General features: G+C 35.3%; 2 protein-coding genes across 2 annotated transcripts in view; one reads left to right on the top strand and one right to left on the bottom strand.

Annotated features, from left to right (window-relative positions):
• Nucleotides 1-11,037, bottom strand: part of LOC149784335 (uncharacterized) — a 107,876-nt gene extending 96,839 nt beyond the window's left edge. Inside the window, exons 1-3 of the mRNA XM_089932378.1 lie at nt 10,953-11,037; nt 1,988-2,090; nt 211-274 (exon numbers count right to left, since the gene is read on the bottom strand). Of these exons, the coding sequence (XP_089788504.1) occupies nt 211-274; nt 1,988-2,063 (140 nt within the window). The 5' untranslated portion in view covers nt 2,064-2,090; nt 10,953-11,037. The remainder of the gene's footprint in view (nt 1-210; nt 275-1,987; nt 2,091-10,952) is intronic.
• Nucleotides 11,038-11,176: 139 nt separating this feature from the next.
• LOC149784334 (uncharacterized) overlaps nt 11,177-16,538 on the top strand; it is a 44,176-nt gene continuing 38,814 nt past the window's right edge. Inside the window, exon 1 of the mRNA XM_089932377.1 lies at nt 11,177-11,274. The gene's annotated coding sequence lies outside the window, so the exon portion shown is untranslated. The remainder of the gene's footprint in view (nt 11,275-16,538) is intronic.

Raw genomic sequence — 16,538 nt, 5'->3', positions numbered from 1 at the left:
AGTTATGCTGTTTATTATATACACCAGTGGAAAGTCACTACAAGGTCTACTCATGTTGTTCTTATATAAAACTTTCTCCCCACTCCCAATATAAAAACTGAAGCTCACCTCTTATGAAGATGCCAGAAGGAGTACCCCAACAATGTACAAAATCATGAAGAAGTCACTGCTGACTTCAGGCAGGTTTATAAAAAGAAAAAACTAATTTACCTTTCGGTCACTGTTTTTAACTTGTCATACTTCTGTTTAAAGTTGTCAGCTTCTTCCTTAATTTCTGAATTATACAAATATACAAAGAAAACAATCTGTCAATCAAAAATTACACCAATAGAACTGCAATATTTGATGGCAGACAAGCATAATGTTTACATAACAGTTTCTGTGAGTTCAGTTTGCAAGGTATAAATGTACCAGTCCAAACTGTCTGTCACAGGCTTTTCCTTCTTGCAGTAACAGTAGCAACATTTGTGGGCAGACCACAATTACCCAAAGAACCTAATATCAGAATTCTACTTCTCAAATTTCTTCAAAACAAGGATTCAGCAAGATTCAATTAAGTTTTGCCAAATACCAAGACTGATTAGCAGCAATGGTTCAATCCCCAAATCCAGAAAACTAATGATCAGTCGCCACTGATAAATCAGTGTCCTCCGATATTAAAAACAGGAAATTTAACAGATTTACAATGAACCAAAAAAATAAATCAAGACTTCTGCATGGCCTTCACCAAGAATTTATTTCCAAGTGAGCTAAAAATAAAGGCAGACCTTCAAATTGGATTTCTTCATTCAATATGATATTGCTATGTTTTTTATTCAACAAGACTGTAATTTCTTATAACAAATGAATTTAAATGTGACACAGCTGAATTAGAAATGTTGGAAACTCAAACTGTAAAACAAATTCAACTCTAAGCCTGCAGAATAGATTTTGACTAATAGCCATCTTGTAAATAAAATGGACGAATTTTCTGATATAAATTAGCTGAAACGGAAAATGTTGTTATAATATATTCTATGATGATAGGTAACCATGCACACATAAGGATTGTATCTTGCCACTATTGGTATCTGAAGTAAATTCTAAGTGTTTGCTATTGAATTTAAGCAGAAACAATCATACCCCTCACGCTGCAACAAATTCAGTTTGCAGTCTAATTCAGTGGAGGCATTGTGTTTCTTTTATCTTCTGACTTGCAGTTTTCACCAGAGAATCTAACTTTTCCTTACTCATTCACCAATATGCAGGTCATCATGTTTTCAAATTTCAGGTGTCCATCTTCTTTATTTAATGGATGATTAGTGTATAGTGTTTTCATTAGCACTCAAGCATATACTATACTTTAAAAGATTTAGTGCATTATTTTTATTCTATCAAATGAAAATGTCAGCGATAAGAGGGGATTATGAAGTAGGAAAATATGGCTGCTGCAAATAGTTTTCATTTTGATAGAAGGCTAAACATATTATTTCAGTTGTTGTTGTTGTTCTAGGGTTTAACGCCATTTTTCCTGGTGGAGGAAGAACCCTGGAAAACCCAGGGAAGAACCACCAACCCACGAGAAGCTACTGGCAGGTTTTTCCACGTACCCACGCTAGCCGAGCCTTAGACTCGAACCCAAGCAGACAGAGGTGAGATGGCAGTGATCCGGAACGGCAAGCGCTTTAGACCACTTGGCCACTCGGGGCCCCTTATTCCAGTTGTAAATAACCAGAACTGCATGAATGCACAAATTCAATGTGCAATATGACATTTTCCATATCAAACTTGAATGATATATAGCTTTTTTATGTGGAATTCAGTTATGTAAAAGCAGTACAGTACACACATCGTGTTTTAGGGATTGCCCACTCAATCTAATGCATGTGGACAGATATGTGTACTGTATGTAATAGCCGTAAATACCTTAAAAATGCATATTAGAATTTGGCAGTAGAACTTTTGACTTTTTATAAGTAAACTATCGAGTCTCAGTTACAGTACTTACCACAAACAGTTTCTCTGTGTAGTGAGTAAATGTCTTTTAAAGCTTGTTCAAATGTTGCTCGCTTTGTGACACTCATTTGTGCAACCTGTTGAAACTTCTTGCACTGAAGAAAAAAAAACATGAGTTATCAGAAAGACAATCAAGCTTGCCTGTACGGTGGTATTATTATTTATAAAGTTTGACAAACATTGCAGCCATACTCTAGGAAGTGACCAACTGTGAAACTAGATGTCTGATGCTGCTAATATTAGAGAAATTCCAGGCTATTTTCTTATTAAGCAGGTATGGGGGTATGGGGTGGGGGTGGGGCAAGCAAGCAAAAAACATTTTCCATCTGGGAAGCTTTCTGGGAAGCTTTCTTGATGTAATATGTACTCCAGAAACTGCGTAGAGCAGAGGACAAGGCTGACAGCCATCACAGTACAGTCAAAATCATTCCTCTAAATGTACTCAAGAAATCCAAGTAAAGCATCAAGAGGTCTATGACCATCAACAAATAGTTTTCATTTATTTAGACTTGCTCAGCACAGATTCAATTCTGCAAACACAGATCCTATGTTGAAACAAAACAAAAAACATTTCGAGGCAGTGCAAAGTGAAGGAGTTTTGCTGGTTTCACCCATTGAAAAAGCATGCATATCAGATAACTAATATGTCATTCAAATCACTGTATTGAGAAACAAGTGCAAAATATTAGCATGAGTAAATCCAGATTACTAAAAAATAAACCAAAATATCACAGAGATCATTTACAATGAAATGGAATGTGTTCCTAACTGGCTAATCAACATAGTCAGTTTCCTTGTCACATCCAAGAAAGTACATCCAGCACTTCAAAACCAGAGTTCTCACTAGGTTTTAAACTAGGAGTCCAGGACTCCTAACTTGGTAAAAGTCCCACCAGCAAAAGTTGCAGTCCCCTCCCAGAAGCATATTGAAGTGGCCAAATGTCTTTTAAAATGCCAAGAATAAACAGACACAAAACCTTGTCGATTTTATTTATTTTATAAAAAACTATGCATTAAAATTGATATCATGTACAAACATAATATTCTGCAACTACAATATAGTTCACTTTTGTCTATGTTGCATTTCACAAAATTTTAAAAAAATGGTTCTACCAACTGCATCACTAGGTGCTTAGCATTAAGAGGTTAGTGTTAGGACTGGTCGGCCTGATGTCAGGATAACATGTTTGGGTGGGACATCATGCTACATGTCTGCGACATAATGCCCCAGTACTAGACATCACTATAAACTGCCATCGCAGACATCGAAGCGATATGACTGAAAAATTGTTACAGCTACATTAAAATTCCTAATCACACACACACACACAAAATTTTCTAATCTTGGCTTTGGACTGTATTTTTCTACACTAGGTTCCTCTTCTTTGATTCGCATCATTTGTGTTAAGGTCTCATGTTTGATTCTGGACCTTCCCTTAGTCCTGAGTTTGTTCTCCACACTGAAGCCTCTCTTGCATGATATGGATGTCACTGGTGACACCAACACAATCACAGCTAGGACTGCATAGTCTGGAAATCTCTACTCTTAAAGTAGCATTGTACAGGCTTCTTTCAGTGTACAGTTCAATGATTTTATGACTACCTAGAAAGTAGGGTCTCAAGATGTCTCATGCCTAGAAAATGTGAAATTTTGCAGATAAGGACGAACCAGTAGTTGCCATTGGGTTTAATTTTCCACATTCTTTATGCCACTTACATATAACTCTTGTCTGTCAATCAGAATAAAAAATTTTAATCCAAAGAAGGTTTTTATTCCAAACACTAAGCCAAGCATCATGCACTTTCTTACACTTGGCCTGAGTCCCATCCAATCTATAAGTTGTTGCAACTTTAACAGAGTTCCGAATCTCATGAAAAAAATACTTATCCAAATTTGCACACGGCATTTTGTCCAAGTCTAGATGTGCCTTGATTTCGAGGTTGCATGCAATATTTATATGGCTAAAATCAGAAGTGAACACAATAACACAGATCATGCTGGGCTTCACCAAAATCACAAACTGAGATTTTTTCCCCCTAATTAGCGACAAAATATACCATCTGGAGATATTTTTGGCTGATAAAAATTGTATATACATTCTTGGCTTTACAGTAAAGAAATTCAAAGGCACCATGAAAGGTCCCCACAAACTTGGAATTCAAAATCAGTGCTGGATTAAACCCTATGGAGGCCCTTAGGCAGTCAAAATCTTGGGGCCCCCCTCACAAATTATCTCCAAATACGTTTTATCAATAATATTTGTATCGGTTGTCATTGGGCCCATAGGCCATTGCCTAATCTGCTTATTCAGTAATCTGGCACTGATAAAAGTGCACTGGAATTTATTGTTACATAAACAAATCCTTGTTTCATATTGACAAACCACCCCAACAGTGCATTGTTATATCATAATCTGTTTAAGCTGGTGTCTGGCCTTGGTACAGTATGCTGTAATATAACCAAAATAGCCATGCAACTGACTAGCTACAATCAACCACCTCTGAACGTGAGAACGGGAAACGACTACAGTCAACCAGAGGACAGCAAATTTTAAAAAAATGTAACAGACAAAAAATAGTTTTCCTGCAACTTCAAAGAAAACAGAATATAAGCAGTCATGATATCCTCAATTGGTATTCAGAAGATGACATATGCCCCATACATGAGCACATCTCAGATGATGATGATGATGATGGCACCCCAACTCCCCCACCAAAAGTGTCAGAGGCAGTAGAGCACCTAGAAGCCAGTTTGAGGTGAATGGAAACTCAATATGTGGACAGCGCCAAAATCCTCCAACTCAGAAACATTCTGGACTTTGCTAGAAGCCGACAGTTTGCAGCAAAGAAGCAGACTCCACTAGACAGGTTTTTTTAAAAGAAATGATGAAATTTAAATTTATTGAGTCATGCAACTAGATTGACTTTGCACTTTGTGCAATGATCAGTATAGTAGTTTTTACATGTTTCTTTCGTTATTCACAAAATCTGAAGTAAAATTTATATGCACGCCGAAAGCAAGTGCTGATTGTAAATTATTCTTGCTGTAGTTGTTCAAACGAATAGTCACTATTTAGGTATGATTTATTTTTATACATAAAACGTGCAGTCTATATATTACTAATACTAATAAAAAATTTAATGCATGCAATTATCTTCTGTAGTTTTATCGTTTAGACTGAAAAATATTGATTATTGAGTACAACAATTTTTAAATGCATGCAATTCATTTACACTATTGACAGCTGATTTAAACAGTGATTTTCATCAAAAGGTTACCTTTTCCATCACAGTGAGAATCATATGAGGAGTGACATTCTTAATCTAATGTCACCTGCTTTATGTTACCTTTGACGCTTGTTAGCACCGTTGATACTAAGCTTCGATGATTTTTCAGCCTGTGTACAATTCAGAAAAAGTTAAAAAAGCAAAACTATTATAAAAAGATACCAAACATGTGCAAAAACAAGAGACTCTTTATTTAAAGCCCCGATACCACGATTACATGCAAAAAGTTGTATATGCCAAATCATCTGAATAATACTGAATCTTATAATGGTCCTAAATATCACTGTGTTCCATTAAAACCAGTTGACGTTTTATCACATTTCTCTCTTGAACTGAGAAACCCTGCCACCAGTCTGGTGGTCTAAGTGGTTAGAGTGTCTGCCTTGGATGCGGCAGGTTGGGGGTTTGAACCTCGACAGTCATAACAAAGACTTACAAAAGTGGTACTAACAGTTGCCTCACTAGGTGCTCAGCATTAAGAGGTTAGTGTTAGGACTGGGTGGGACATAATGCTACATGTCTGTGACATAATGTCCCAGTGCTAGACATCACTATAAACTACCACAATGCAGACATTGTAGAGATATGACTGACATTTTTTTAAAGATACATTACAAATCCAAATAACACACATATAGAAACCCTACTATTTTTCCACATATATACAAATTAATCTGATGTTGATCGGCAACATCCATGGGTGAACTGATTTCAACTGAAAGCTAGAATACATAACGTCACCATCGTAAACATAAGAAGCTAACACCACACTATTGCAGACTGTCTTCAGCCCAACTTTGTCCTTCTCAGATCTGCTTAAAAAAATGTGGACCTGCATCTCTTCATTTCCTCTTGAATCCAAGTGTGTGCCAAATTTTCGTTATCTTCTCATTCTTGACTTATTAATAAAGTCTAAGCCATATCTGCATTTATGGAAGTTGGACAGGACTTTAAACTGCATTGCCAATTAAAGTTTCTGTATTTTTCTCCATTTTAGTATTTTCTTATCCATACCATTCAATGAGGCTGATTGCAAAGTTCAGTTTTAGACTGATCAGTTTTAAAAAAAGGTAAGCCACACAAGTCACATGTAAAGATCATGACATAATGCATGTACTGGCAGTCACCCAATCAAACAATTTAAGCTGTGAATGAACTTGCATCTGCCAAATGTTTTTAGCATAAAATATGCTATATACTTGAACATGTAATTAGTGTGCTGATATAATTTTGGTTACTTTTTAGTCTCCCTCAGACCTTTTCTGGATGGTGCCATTCCAGGTTTTTCTTTCAGAGTCAGACCTTTCTTAATATTGCACTGAACATTTTTTCCCTTCAACTTGCACTTCTTTCAGTTTCAAAATACCTTGTATCATTTCCTGTGAACATGAACAGACATTTATGTGCTCAATTTAATTTCAATATTTTTATCAACATATACCTGTGCCATAGGATGTTGCATAGCAGCTCTATGCTGAGAAACACCATGCAGTGATAATTAAAGATCTTTGTTTATTGAAACCACAGCCCTTACTGGACAACATTCTGACCCATGACTGAGTAGATATGATTCAAGGATATATCTTTACCAATGCAAGTTGTCTCTGCAACTGACAAACATGTCTGGTCAATTTTGTTAATTCTCAATGACATATTCATTACTGTTTCAGTGGTTCTGAGCCTATATACAAATGTTGTAGCAAATATTTTCTGTTGTTCTTGTTGTTGGGTTTAATGCCATTTTTCAGCACAAGATAGGTTATACATGATGGCCAGTATAACTGGTGGTGGAAAACCCCAGGAAGAACCACCAACCCATGAGAAGCTACCTATGTTAGCCGAGCCTAAGACTCGAACCCACAAAGACAGGTGAGATGGCAGTGATCTGGAACACTGAGCGCTTTAGACCATTCGACCACTCAGGGCCCCCAAATACTTTCTGAAAAGTTTTAAGTCTCCTGTTACATTAATTTTTTATAGCATTCATGTAGTTTAACTGCTCCAAATTAAAACTAAATATCAAACAGGTACTCTCTACTGCTATTACTGCTCCATTCTCAAAATGGGTAAAACACAGAGGTCTCGCTAGGATTTTAAAACTAGGAATCCAGGACTCCCATTTTGGTAAAAATAGGGGTCCCACCATCAAACGTTGCAGTCCCTTCTTTCCTATAGAATCATCTAAGTGCATCTATTTTTAGATGGAGAGGTTTTCATAATGTAATCACTTTAATATAGCTTCATTACAACAGTCCATTGAAAGGATGGCAAATTTATGGTTTATTTATTTGTCTATGTCATTGTAGTAATTTTAGGCAATAGTTAAATAGTATCTGATCTGCTGGTTTCCCCCCATATTTTCGCAAATACGTGTCAAGTCAGAAAACAGCTTAGACCTTAAAGGGCATCTCGCGAATTCCATAACATAGCATTGTCCCATACATTTCTGACCTACATAATTTGCATTTTAACATTAAATCTTTAATAAAATAATACCTTGGCTTTGCTTTCAATTATTTGTATATTTTTCTGAAAATATTTGCCCGATGATTTACGAAAACAGACATTCTAATAAACTGGTACATCCCAGACTTAGTGAAGTCCGCCATTATTTCCTATTAGGCCTACTGGTTCACTTAGAGTTTCAAACTAATTTTATGATGAAAGTGTACAAGGGGCAGTTAATATATATCCAGATCACCAATTCTGATTTTAAAACACATATTTGTATGTTTTATCATCAAAGGTTATCATGCAGGAAATTGACAGTTGCTACCAAACCCGGAAAAGGGTTAATGGTCAATCAGCTATCAAAACATATGCTTGTGAATGGGCAAGAATCTGTTTGTCAACGTAACTGATATCAAAACCAGGCCTAGCTACTGATGTATTGATGAATACATTTCACTACAACACTAGAACTAACAGGGCTATGGTGAGGGACATTTTAAAAAAAGTATGGTCAGTCATTGTACCTCTTAAATAGCTCTTGTTCGTCCATCAGACTGATACTGAATTTTGCCAATCCAAGTAAGGACTTATTCCAAACACTAAGCTAGGCATCACACATTTTGTTACACGTAGCTAGTGTCCTATCAGAACTATCAATTCTAGCAGCTTTAGCACTCTTCTGACTCTCGTTACAATCTTCATAAGTTTGCCATTTAACCCCAACATACTTATCCAAATTTACGAATGGCATTTTATCTAAGTCTCAACATGTCTTGATTCTCATGCACTACTTATTCCGATACATTCGAAAATGAACACAATAACGAAAGCTAAAGTTGTTTATTTTGATGTACTTTTATAAATGACCACATGTACATCTCTGGGTCTTTCTGACTCTGAATTCAATCACTGTAAATATCAGTACATTTTCCCACCCGGGCACCAGTCAGAGCCTTTGAAATTGCCACCCAGCTATTGCATCATGTTCTTTTTTATGTACTCTTATAATGGAAACATGTATGTACATCAAGGGGTCTTTCAGTCAATGAATTCTGTCATTGTAAATATCAGCACGGCTAAGTCATTGAATTTTGCCGCACACCTATTACATGCTTACGAAGGATTCCGGCCTCAGTGATTTTCTGCGTCCCAGATCAAAAATTGGCATCCAAATACGTGTAATTAAGCGCTTCCGAGATCTGAGGTTTATAGTTATATTCTGAAAATTCAGTATAACATTGCTACTAAATGGCAAGAGATACTAAGCAAACTAAACCAATTTTTTTAAAAATATTGGAAAAGCTCAACATTTTATAGATTTAACAAGAACTTACATTTAATTTGCGTTTAGAATACAAATGTGGGATATTTTTTCTACAATTTATGTGTGTGTGCATATATTTTATGAATATTACTTATCTAAATTAAAAGACATTCTTTCTTGATACAAATTGGATTTTTGACCAGTGTTTGCAGAGGTGATGTATTGTTGCACAGAAAAGTAACATGTGTGTGTGTGTGTGTCTATATATATATATATATATATATATATATATATATATATATATATATATATATGGAGCGACTTCTCCAACCACCATGGGGCAATTTTTTCCAGATATGATGGGGTGAGTTCTCCATGTACTTCTACAAGCTAATGGGGACCATGAATAATGAATAGCACAGTGAATTGTTTAGTGACAAGTGTTTGTTATCAATGGGATATAGCTCAAACAAGGAGCTACTATTTTATGTGTTACCTGTTTTCAAAGAGGATCAGTCCTACAATGTAAACATAGCACATGTTATGTTTATTTTAGTGCTATATCCTACTACCCAAATAATGGGCTTGTATAGCATGTTCCGATGTTGGTTGACATCGGAACAAGTAGTCAAAGTTTCAGGAATATCTCACCAATTTTGCAGTCCATATGAACACTCTTCCACAAATCGATATGTAATTAATATACTTACAGCGCTGTTTTTATCCTGGTGGAATCAAAATCTGACATGAGCAAATGGAAGCATTTTCATGTTCCGTTGACATACATTTGAATTTGTTGAAATGCAGCGGTAATCGAGGTATGCCAAAGCATGTTCAGATATGTTCATGTGGGGGATGTCCTTCTTGAACAAAATGAAATGTTGCTTACAGTTCCAATAGGCATAATATAATTTTGTTTTGTTAAAGAATAATATTTCAACTTAACCAGATTTTGGCATTCCAAGCTTAATTCCTCGCTTTCCAGCCAACTGAAGTGTGGGCCAATGAAACTTGACAACAGGTCCATTTCTTCTGTGAGAATTTGAATTTATTAGAGAAAAGACATCAGAATAATTAAAGTCTGACTAAAACATTTTGACTTTACTTTGTAGAAAAGTGTCGTTATTTTAGTTACCAGATGTGTGAGATATTCCTGAAAATTGTACTTTCGTTACGATGTTAGTCTACATCAAAACATGCAAAACACATAGTCCAATGTTTCCTCTGGCCCTTGCCACCCCATTTTGTTAATATTCGGACATATATGCTGGTGTGTAGGATCGGAAAAGTTGGAATTCGCCAACACCATTTGGTTTCATGATAGACTATTGTATCCCAACAACAATAGATAATAACATGATCGCATCAGTTTAGGAATCATTTGAACGTGTTAAATTAATGACAGTGTACATTACAGTATAACCTTTTGAGCCAATATTTCGGCGTTGACGTGTGTGCCGCATAGTTTACCTATTTTGAAAATAGAGTCGCATGTATAGCAGAAGGAAATCGAGGGTCATGGGTGGAACGAAGTATTTGGAAGTTCCGTACCTTCTCATATATTATGATTGATAGGGTCCTAATTGAGAACGGGTCATGGGGGTAATCTAAGGTATTTTTTGTCACTCTGTATGATTTTTTTTCTTCAGATTATTGTTTTTTCTTCTCAACATCAAGCTTTCGTCGAGCACCTGTGCATGAAATCGATAGGAATATGATTTATATTCTCCCAAAAAATCGTAAGCATAGTATTCGTTATGTCTTTAATCTGCTGACATATATGTTGTGTCTTACGCCGGGGGACTAGCTGACTAGTTACTTGGTGAAGACTTAAAAAATAACGGGGGTGGGTTGGGATTTGTTCTTCAAATTTCTTCTGCTGTAAATGAGGTTTACCTTATTATTAAATCTTTATAGAATATTTGTAAGATTTTCTGAGAACAAATATACTTACAACCAACACGTTTTCTATAAAGTATGTAGCAGTGAATTCAAGTTTGGTTGCTTCGAAAGAGTTAAAAATCGCGCTTGTTTTCCACTTGCCATCAGATGTTCTGAAGCCGTCAATAAAATGTCTCCTAAAGATGGGTAGATAATGACTTTATGTAGTGTTAAATTAGAGTTATTGTATACTTAGTTGTGAGTGCCTAGGAAATTGATATCTATATGTATCAAAATATAAGTTTCTCTCCTGCGGAACCTCAACTGCATTTTACGACAAAAAGTAAACCGTGTGAAGTAAAGAAAATCGTATAAGCCTGTTAACATTATTCAAGGTATGCTAACTCTTGCAAAAATTGTATTCATTGTGGGGTGATATTATGTATGCTGACCAGTGCATCTGAAGGTTCTCCATTTTGTACCCAAAATGCATGAAAAATAAATTGGGTCGAGATGGATTAAACCCTATTTACTTAACATAATACATGTATGGTATACATACTTCCAGCATCAGAAAGAAAACATTAAGTCAGTTATTGAGAAAATCTTAGAACCTTGAAGATAAGGTGTTAACAGTTTGTGGTTATGGGACATAACTTCACAATTTTTGTAGCTGTCTTGAAAAAGTAGGTAATCAATTTAACGGAAAACCATTTTTATAGCCTTCAGTATCGCATGTACCACCATGTCGGCCAATTCTGCGCGTCGGGTAATTCTTCGCAACGATACGTCATTTCTGTAAACAGTGGATCATGTGCTATTTTGGGTCAAAAATCCGTTTTGTATCAAGAAAGAACAATCATACTTTAATTAAGGAAAGTGATATCCATAAAGTATACACAAATATCCCACATTTTTACTCGAAAGGCATATGAAAATATGATTTCTAAATGTCAACATGAAGACCCAATTCATGATCTTCTTAAACCTTTATGAAACCCAGCATATCATATTTACTAGAAGCATACAAATAAATACAATATATAAAAGATGGAAATGTATACCTGAAAAGTTTCTTCATCTTAATCCAAGTTTCAAATTTTGCAAGTTGTCCTACATGTACAATATCATCTGCTACCCAACATGTCAATTTGCCGCTAGAATGGCATTCTCCAGAAATTCGCTGGCATATTGTCAGTTTCTAAATTCTTTAATACTGGTAATGCTTCCCCATAAACAAGACGTTGTAAACACATTACATCCTATTAATTGTTGTTTCTCTTCCACATAATAGCTTCAATTTTTATATTAATGTTGAACGTTACTAATTTTTTTTACAATATCGGTTTAGTTTGTCTATTATCTCTTGCCATTTATTGGCATTGTTATGTTGAATTTTGTAGAACCAGCTATAAACCAGATCTAATTACTCAACTGAAATGCTGACAGAAACAGAAAAGTAATGTAATTCATTTCTATAGCCTGATGGATAAACATTACATCTTTTCAAAGCTGTGTGCAGAATAGGCCAACATGTCACGAGTCATGAAAACACATCGGTGGTATCCCATGTGTCCAAAATTAATATTATTAATGAGGGCAGATTTGTTAAAATCCTAAAACCCTGTCACGAAAGGATTATTCACTTTTGCAGTCTTCGCAATCATGCGATCAGAAGTCACATCAGTAATCCTAATGGATGTGCCGTATTCCAGTCAAAGGAATTATTTTCTTCATTTTTCATTAAAGTTAAATCCACAGTTACTCTTCTGTGTTCTGCTTCTTTCACTTTCTTCGCTAATCATTTCTAGTGCACGATGTTTTAATCTGGAGATCACTTTCTAGTGCAGCAAGCATTGAGGTTAAACATCTAGATGACAGCTTCTGAGATTAGGGGAAGCTACTCTATCATAACATTGCCTATGCTAGTCCGGTTCATTGTTTTGTATGTTCCTCTGCTATATGAATAGAGGAGCGCAAGGCAGGGAGCAAACAAAGCGGGGAACCAGTCAGTGCCTATGCTCAAAGTATATACGATGTTATCCATTGTCCAATGCATTGGGTATTATATAAATCCTGATCACATTATTAAAATCCTTTGCCTCAAAAAAAACGCACGGCAACAATTGTGCATCAATTTTCTCCAGTGTGCGTCCCTGACACGCAAATGTGTGTAAAGGGAAACACTATAATGGTAAGCATTGCAGATTTTGTTTTCATCAATTGGTTAAATTTGGTAAGCATTTTGCTTCAGTATTGGAGACAAAAACCATAGATGTGCAGAAATGCCGGACAGCATTGTACATTTCGACATGCAGCACAAAAAGTTACACTTGTGCAGTTTATAGTATAATCCTTAAAAAATATTCACTTGAAGATGGGATTTCAATACAAAAATATTAAAATATGCATTATTGCACTTCCAATAATAATTGTAATCAGTCATGTATTATCAGTGCTCCAAGAAAAATATTTTTACAGGCATGTCCAGGGCTGGTGACTTAATAGAAATCACGAGCCATGGCTTAAATTCTACAAGCCTGGCCAACAAGTTCCACATGCTCAAAATTTAAAAGTTTATAAATATTATTTGTTACACAATATTGCAGTTATTACAATTCAAATATAAATTCAATAGGGTTCATAGGAGGCTTGAAGGTAATGCAGTTGTCATTAGTGTTCATCACTGCACTCACTAGAGATTGGATGGTCCTGGTGTTCAAACTTCTCTGCTGTATTCTCTTAGTGAATCCTGGTCAGAATCAAGTTGATCTGTGGTTGTAGTGTGTGGAAAGAATTAATTGCTGTTAAATCTCTGTCGACCAGGAGTTCTGAACTTATTTTTGTTGGTCCTTACTGATAGCTAATTAATTTCGAAATTGGCTTAAATAATGTATAACACTTGAACACTATTCTGACAATTTAAATGATCATGCTTTGTGTTTTATATATGTAGTAGAATCCAACTTCAATGAAATGTTGCCCCTGTTCACAAGCTTGTCAGAAATGTATAATAAATATGGCTTACACTTCTCATTCATAGCAATGATATGTAATAATTTTTGTTTTTTCTGATACATATCTGGCGTCTGTTTGATTTAACTATGTTGGGTTGTTCCACATCCTGACCATACCTATGCAAATTAGCACAGTGCAGTCTTCAAATACAGAACAGTGAGATACTGGCTATTGTCAACCAGTTATGTAATATAAGAAATGGTGGATTATACCTGACCTCTGCCTTTTAATTGCCACTATTTAAAACAGACCAAAGGATAGTTTTATATCAGCTGCAGTTTATTGTTTATGCATGCTACATGTAATGGACTTAAACTGAATGTGCTATTTTTTGTAGATTACAAAACATTGTGTTTTATCGAAACACAACTATGTTGTGGTTTGGGAGTATTATAGAATTGTGTTTTAGCATGAAAATCAGATCTCAACTTCACGTTGGTGATCTGATTTTAATCAGACTGCACCATGTTATGGCAGGTATGTCAACATCTTGAACATACATTTCTGCATTTCATCAATACAAAGTTTTTCTGGCATATTTGATTTTTTTTTCTTTCACTAAGCCTGATGGTCACTTTTCTTAGAATATAGAACACTTGAATTGAAATTTGAGGGGCCCTGTACATCTGGCTATCAGATTTTTTGAGCACTGGTTATTTTAGACCTAGAGATTTATGTTTCATGTGTGACTTAATGCTAATTTAAAATAATGTCCCAAAAATCAACAGAATGCATGAAAATCACATATTGTCAAGCCCTTCAGTACATCAAAATAGGATGTTGATTTCAGCTTAGGAACCTTCGTGGCCAAGTGGTCTCAAGTGCTTGCTTTTACTAATCTCTTCCATCTGCCAATGTCTCGGGCTCAGACAGTAGAGGTATGTGAGAAAGCTGCCATTAGCTTCCAGTAGGTCAGTGGTTCTTACCAGGGTTTACCCTAGGTTCTTCCCACCAGTTATACTTGCCACCATATATAACCTAGTTTGCATTGAGTAATGGCATTAAACTGCAAAACAACAAGCATTAGTTTGGTATAGGTATATTTGTATTACACAAAGCCGTATACTTTGGCATGTCATAGTTAACAGTTCACTTAACCTCCTGCCTTTAAGAAAGTAAGTTTTATAATTGAGTGTAATTTGATTGTTGTTGTTTTTGTTGTGGGATTTATTGCCATTTTCAGCACATGATAGACTCTGCTTGGCGGCCAGGAAAACCTTGGGAAGAACCACCGAACCATGAGAAGCTACTGGCAAGCTTTCTCACATACCCACATTGGCCGAATCCTAGACTTGAACCAATGCAGACAAAGGTGAGATGTCAGTGATCTGTAACGGAGAGCGCTTTAGACCACTTGGCCACTCGGGGCCCCATGTTTGTAATTTGAATTGAACTTACTGCTGCAATGAGTAATAGTTTCTTGAACCATGATATATTGCTGCTGTTACCAAAAATAGCATTTTAAATAACTTCTCCAAAACTGCTCAGCAGAAATTTGACCAAATTTTAAAGAAAATCAAAAAGGATTTCAAAGTTAAACAAATGATACTGATTTGCTATTCAATATGACTGTCATATTTTTAAATGTCTTCTTCTCAAACCAAAGGACTTTCACCTGATTTTACAGAGATAATTCAGACATGAATGACTTACATTTGTACAGATGTACCAATCTGCCATTAAATATGGCTACAGCTACTTAAAGTAGACAAACCTTTTACAATTTCTTCTTAAAGAAACACTTAACTTTGATCAGATTTGACAGAAAGTATCCTAGCTTGAATTTCTTTCATATTGAAACAAATGGTACTGTTGCATTATTAATATGGCTACCATTACTAAAACATTAAAAACATTTATACAACTTTATATTTATATTAATTTTGACACAAAAGATATTGGACAGATGAGGATGATATGCCATCAAGTATGGAAGAAGGTATAAACACTAGAGAAATTTTGAAAAGGTTGTTTTTAGAACATATTGATTCAATAGAATTTGAACAAATTTCCACAGAAAGCATTTATGTGCCCCAGATTTCTATATTTAGCCAACTGCTTTTGTGTATATATTGCTATATTGCAGGTAAGTGATCTCATGTCCACTTGGGATTCTTGTGAGTTTGAATTTGTACAAGTTTATGCCAATACTACTTTTATTATTACTTTTACTTTTTGCCTAATTACTGACAACCACATTGCACCATAATTCTAAAAGTTAACGTTAAGGGTCAAGCACATCTATATATGTTATTATGATAAACATTGAAAAATGTAAGAGCTTAATCTGAATTTTTAAATACATGTATATAACCCTTTTGGGGATTTAAATACATGTATACAGCACTTTTGGGAATTTAAATACAACTATACAACCCTTTGGGGGATTGAAATACATGAATACAACCCTTTTTATGGATTTAAATACATGTATACAACCCTTTGGTGGATTTAAATATTTGTATACAAACCTTTTGGGGATTTGCATACATATAAACAACCCTTTTGGGGATTTAAATACATGTATACAATCCTTTGGGAGATTTAAATACATGTATACAAACCTTTGGGGATTTAAATACATGTATACAATCCTTTGGGGATTTAAATACATGTATGCAACCCATTTGGGAATTGAAAT

This window comes from Sinohyriopsis cumingii, chromosome 14, assembly GCF_028554795.1.
Source record: "Sinohyriopsis cumingii isolate HCF-2022 chromosome 14, ASM2855479v2, whole genome shotgun sequence".
NCBI classification, from domain to species: domain Eukaryota; kingdom Metazoa; phylum Mollusca; class Bivalvia; order Unionida; family Unionidae; genus Sinohyriopsis; species Sinohyriopsis cumingii.
This window is presented reverse-complemented; position numbering and strand designations above follow the sequence as displayed.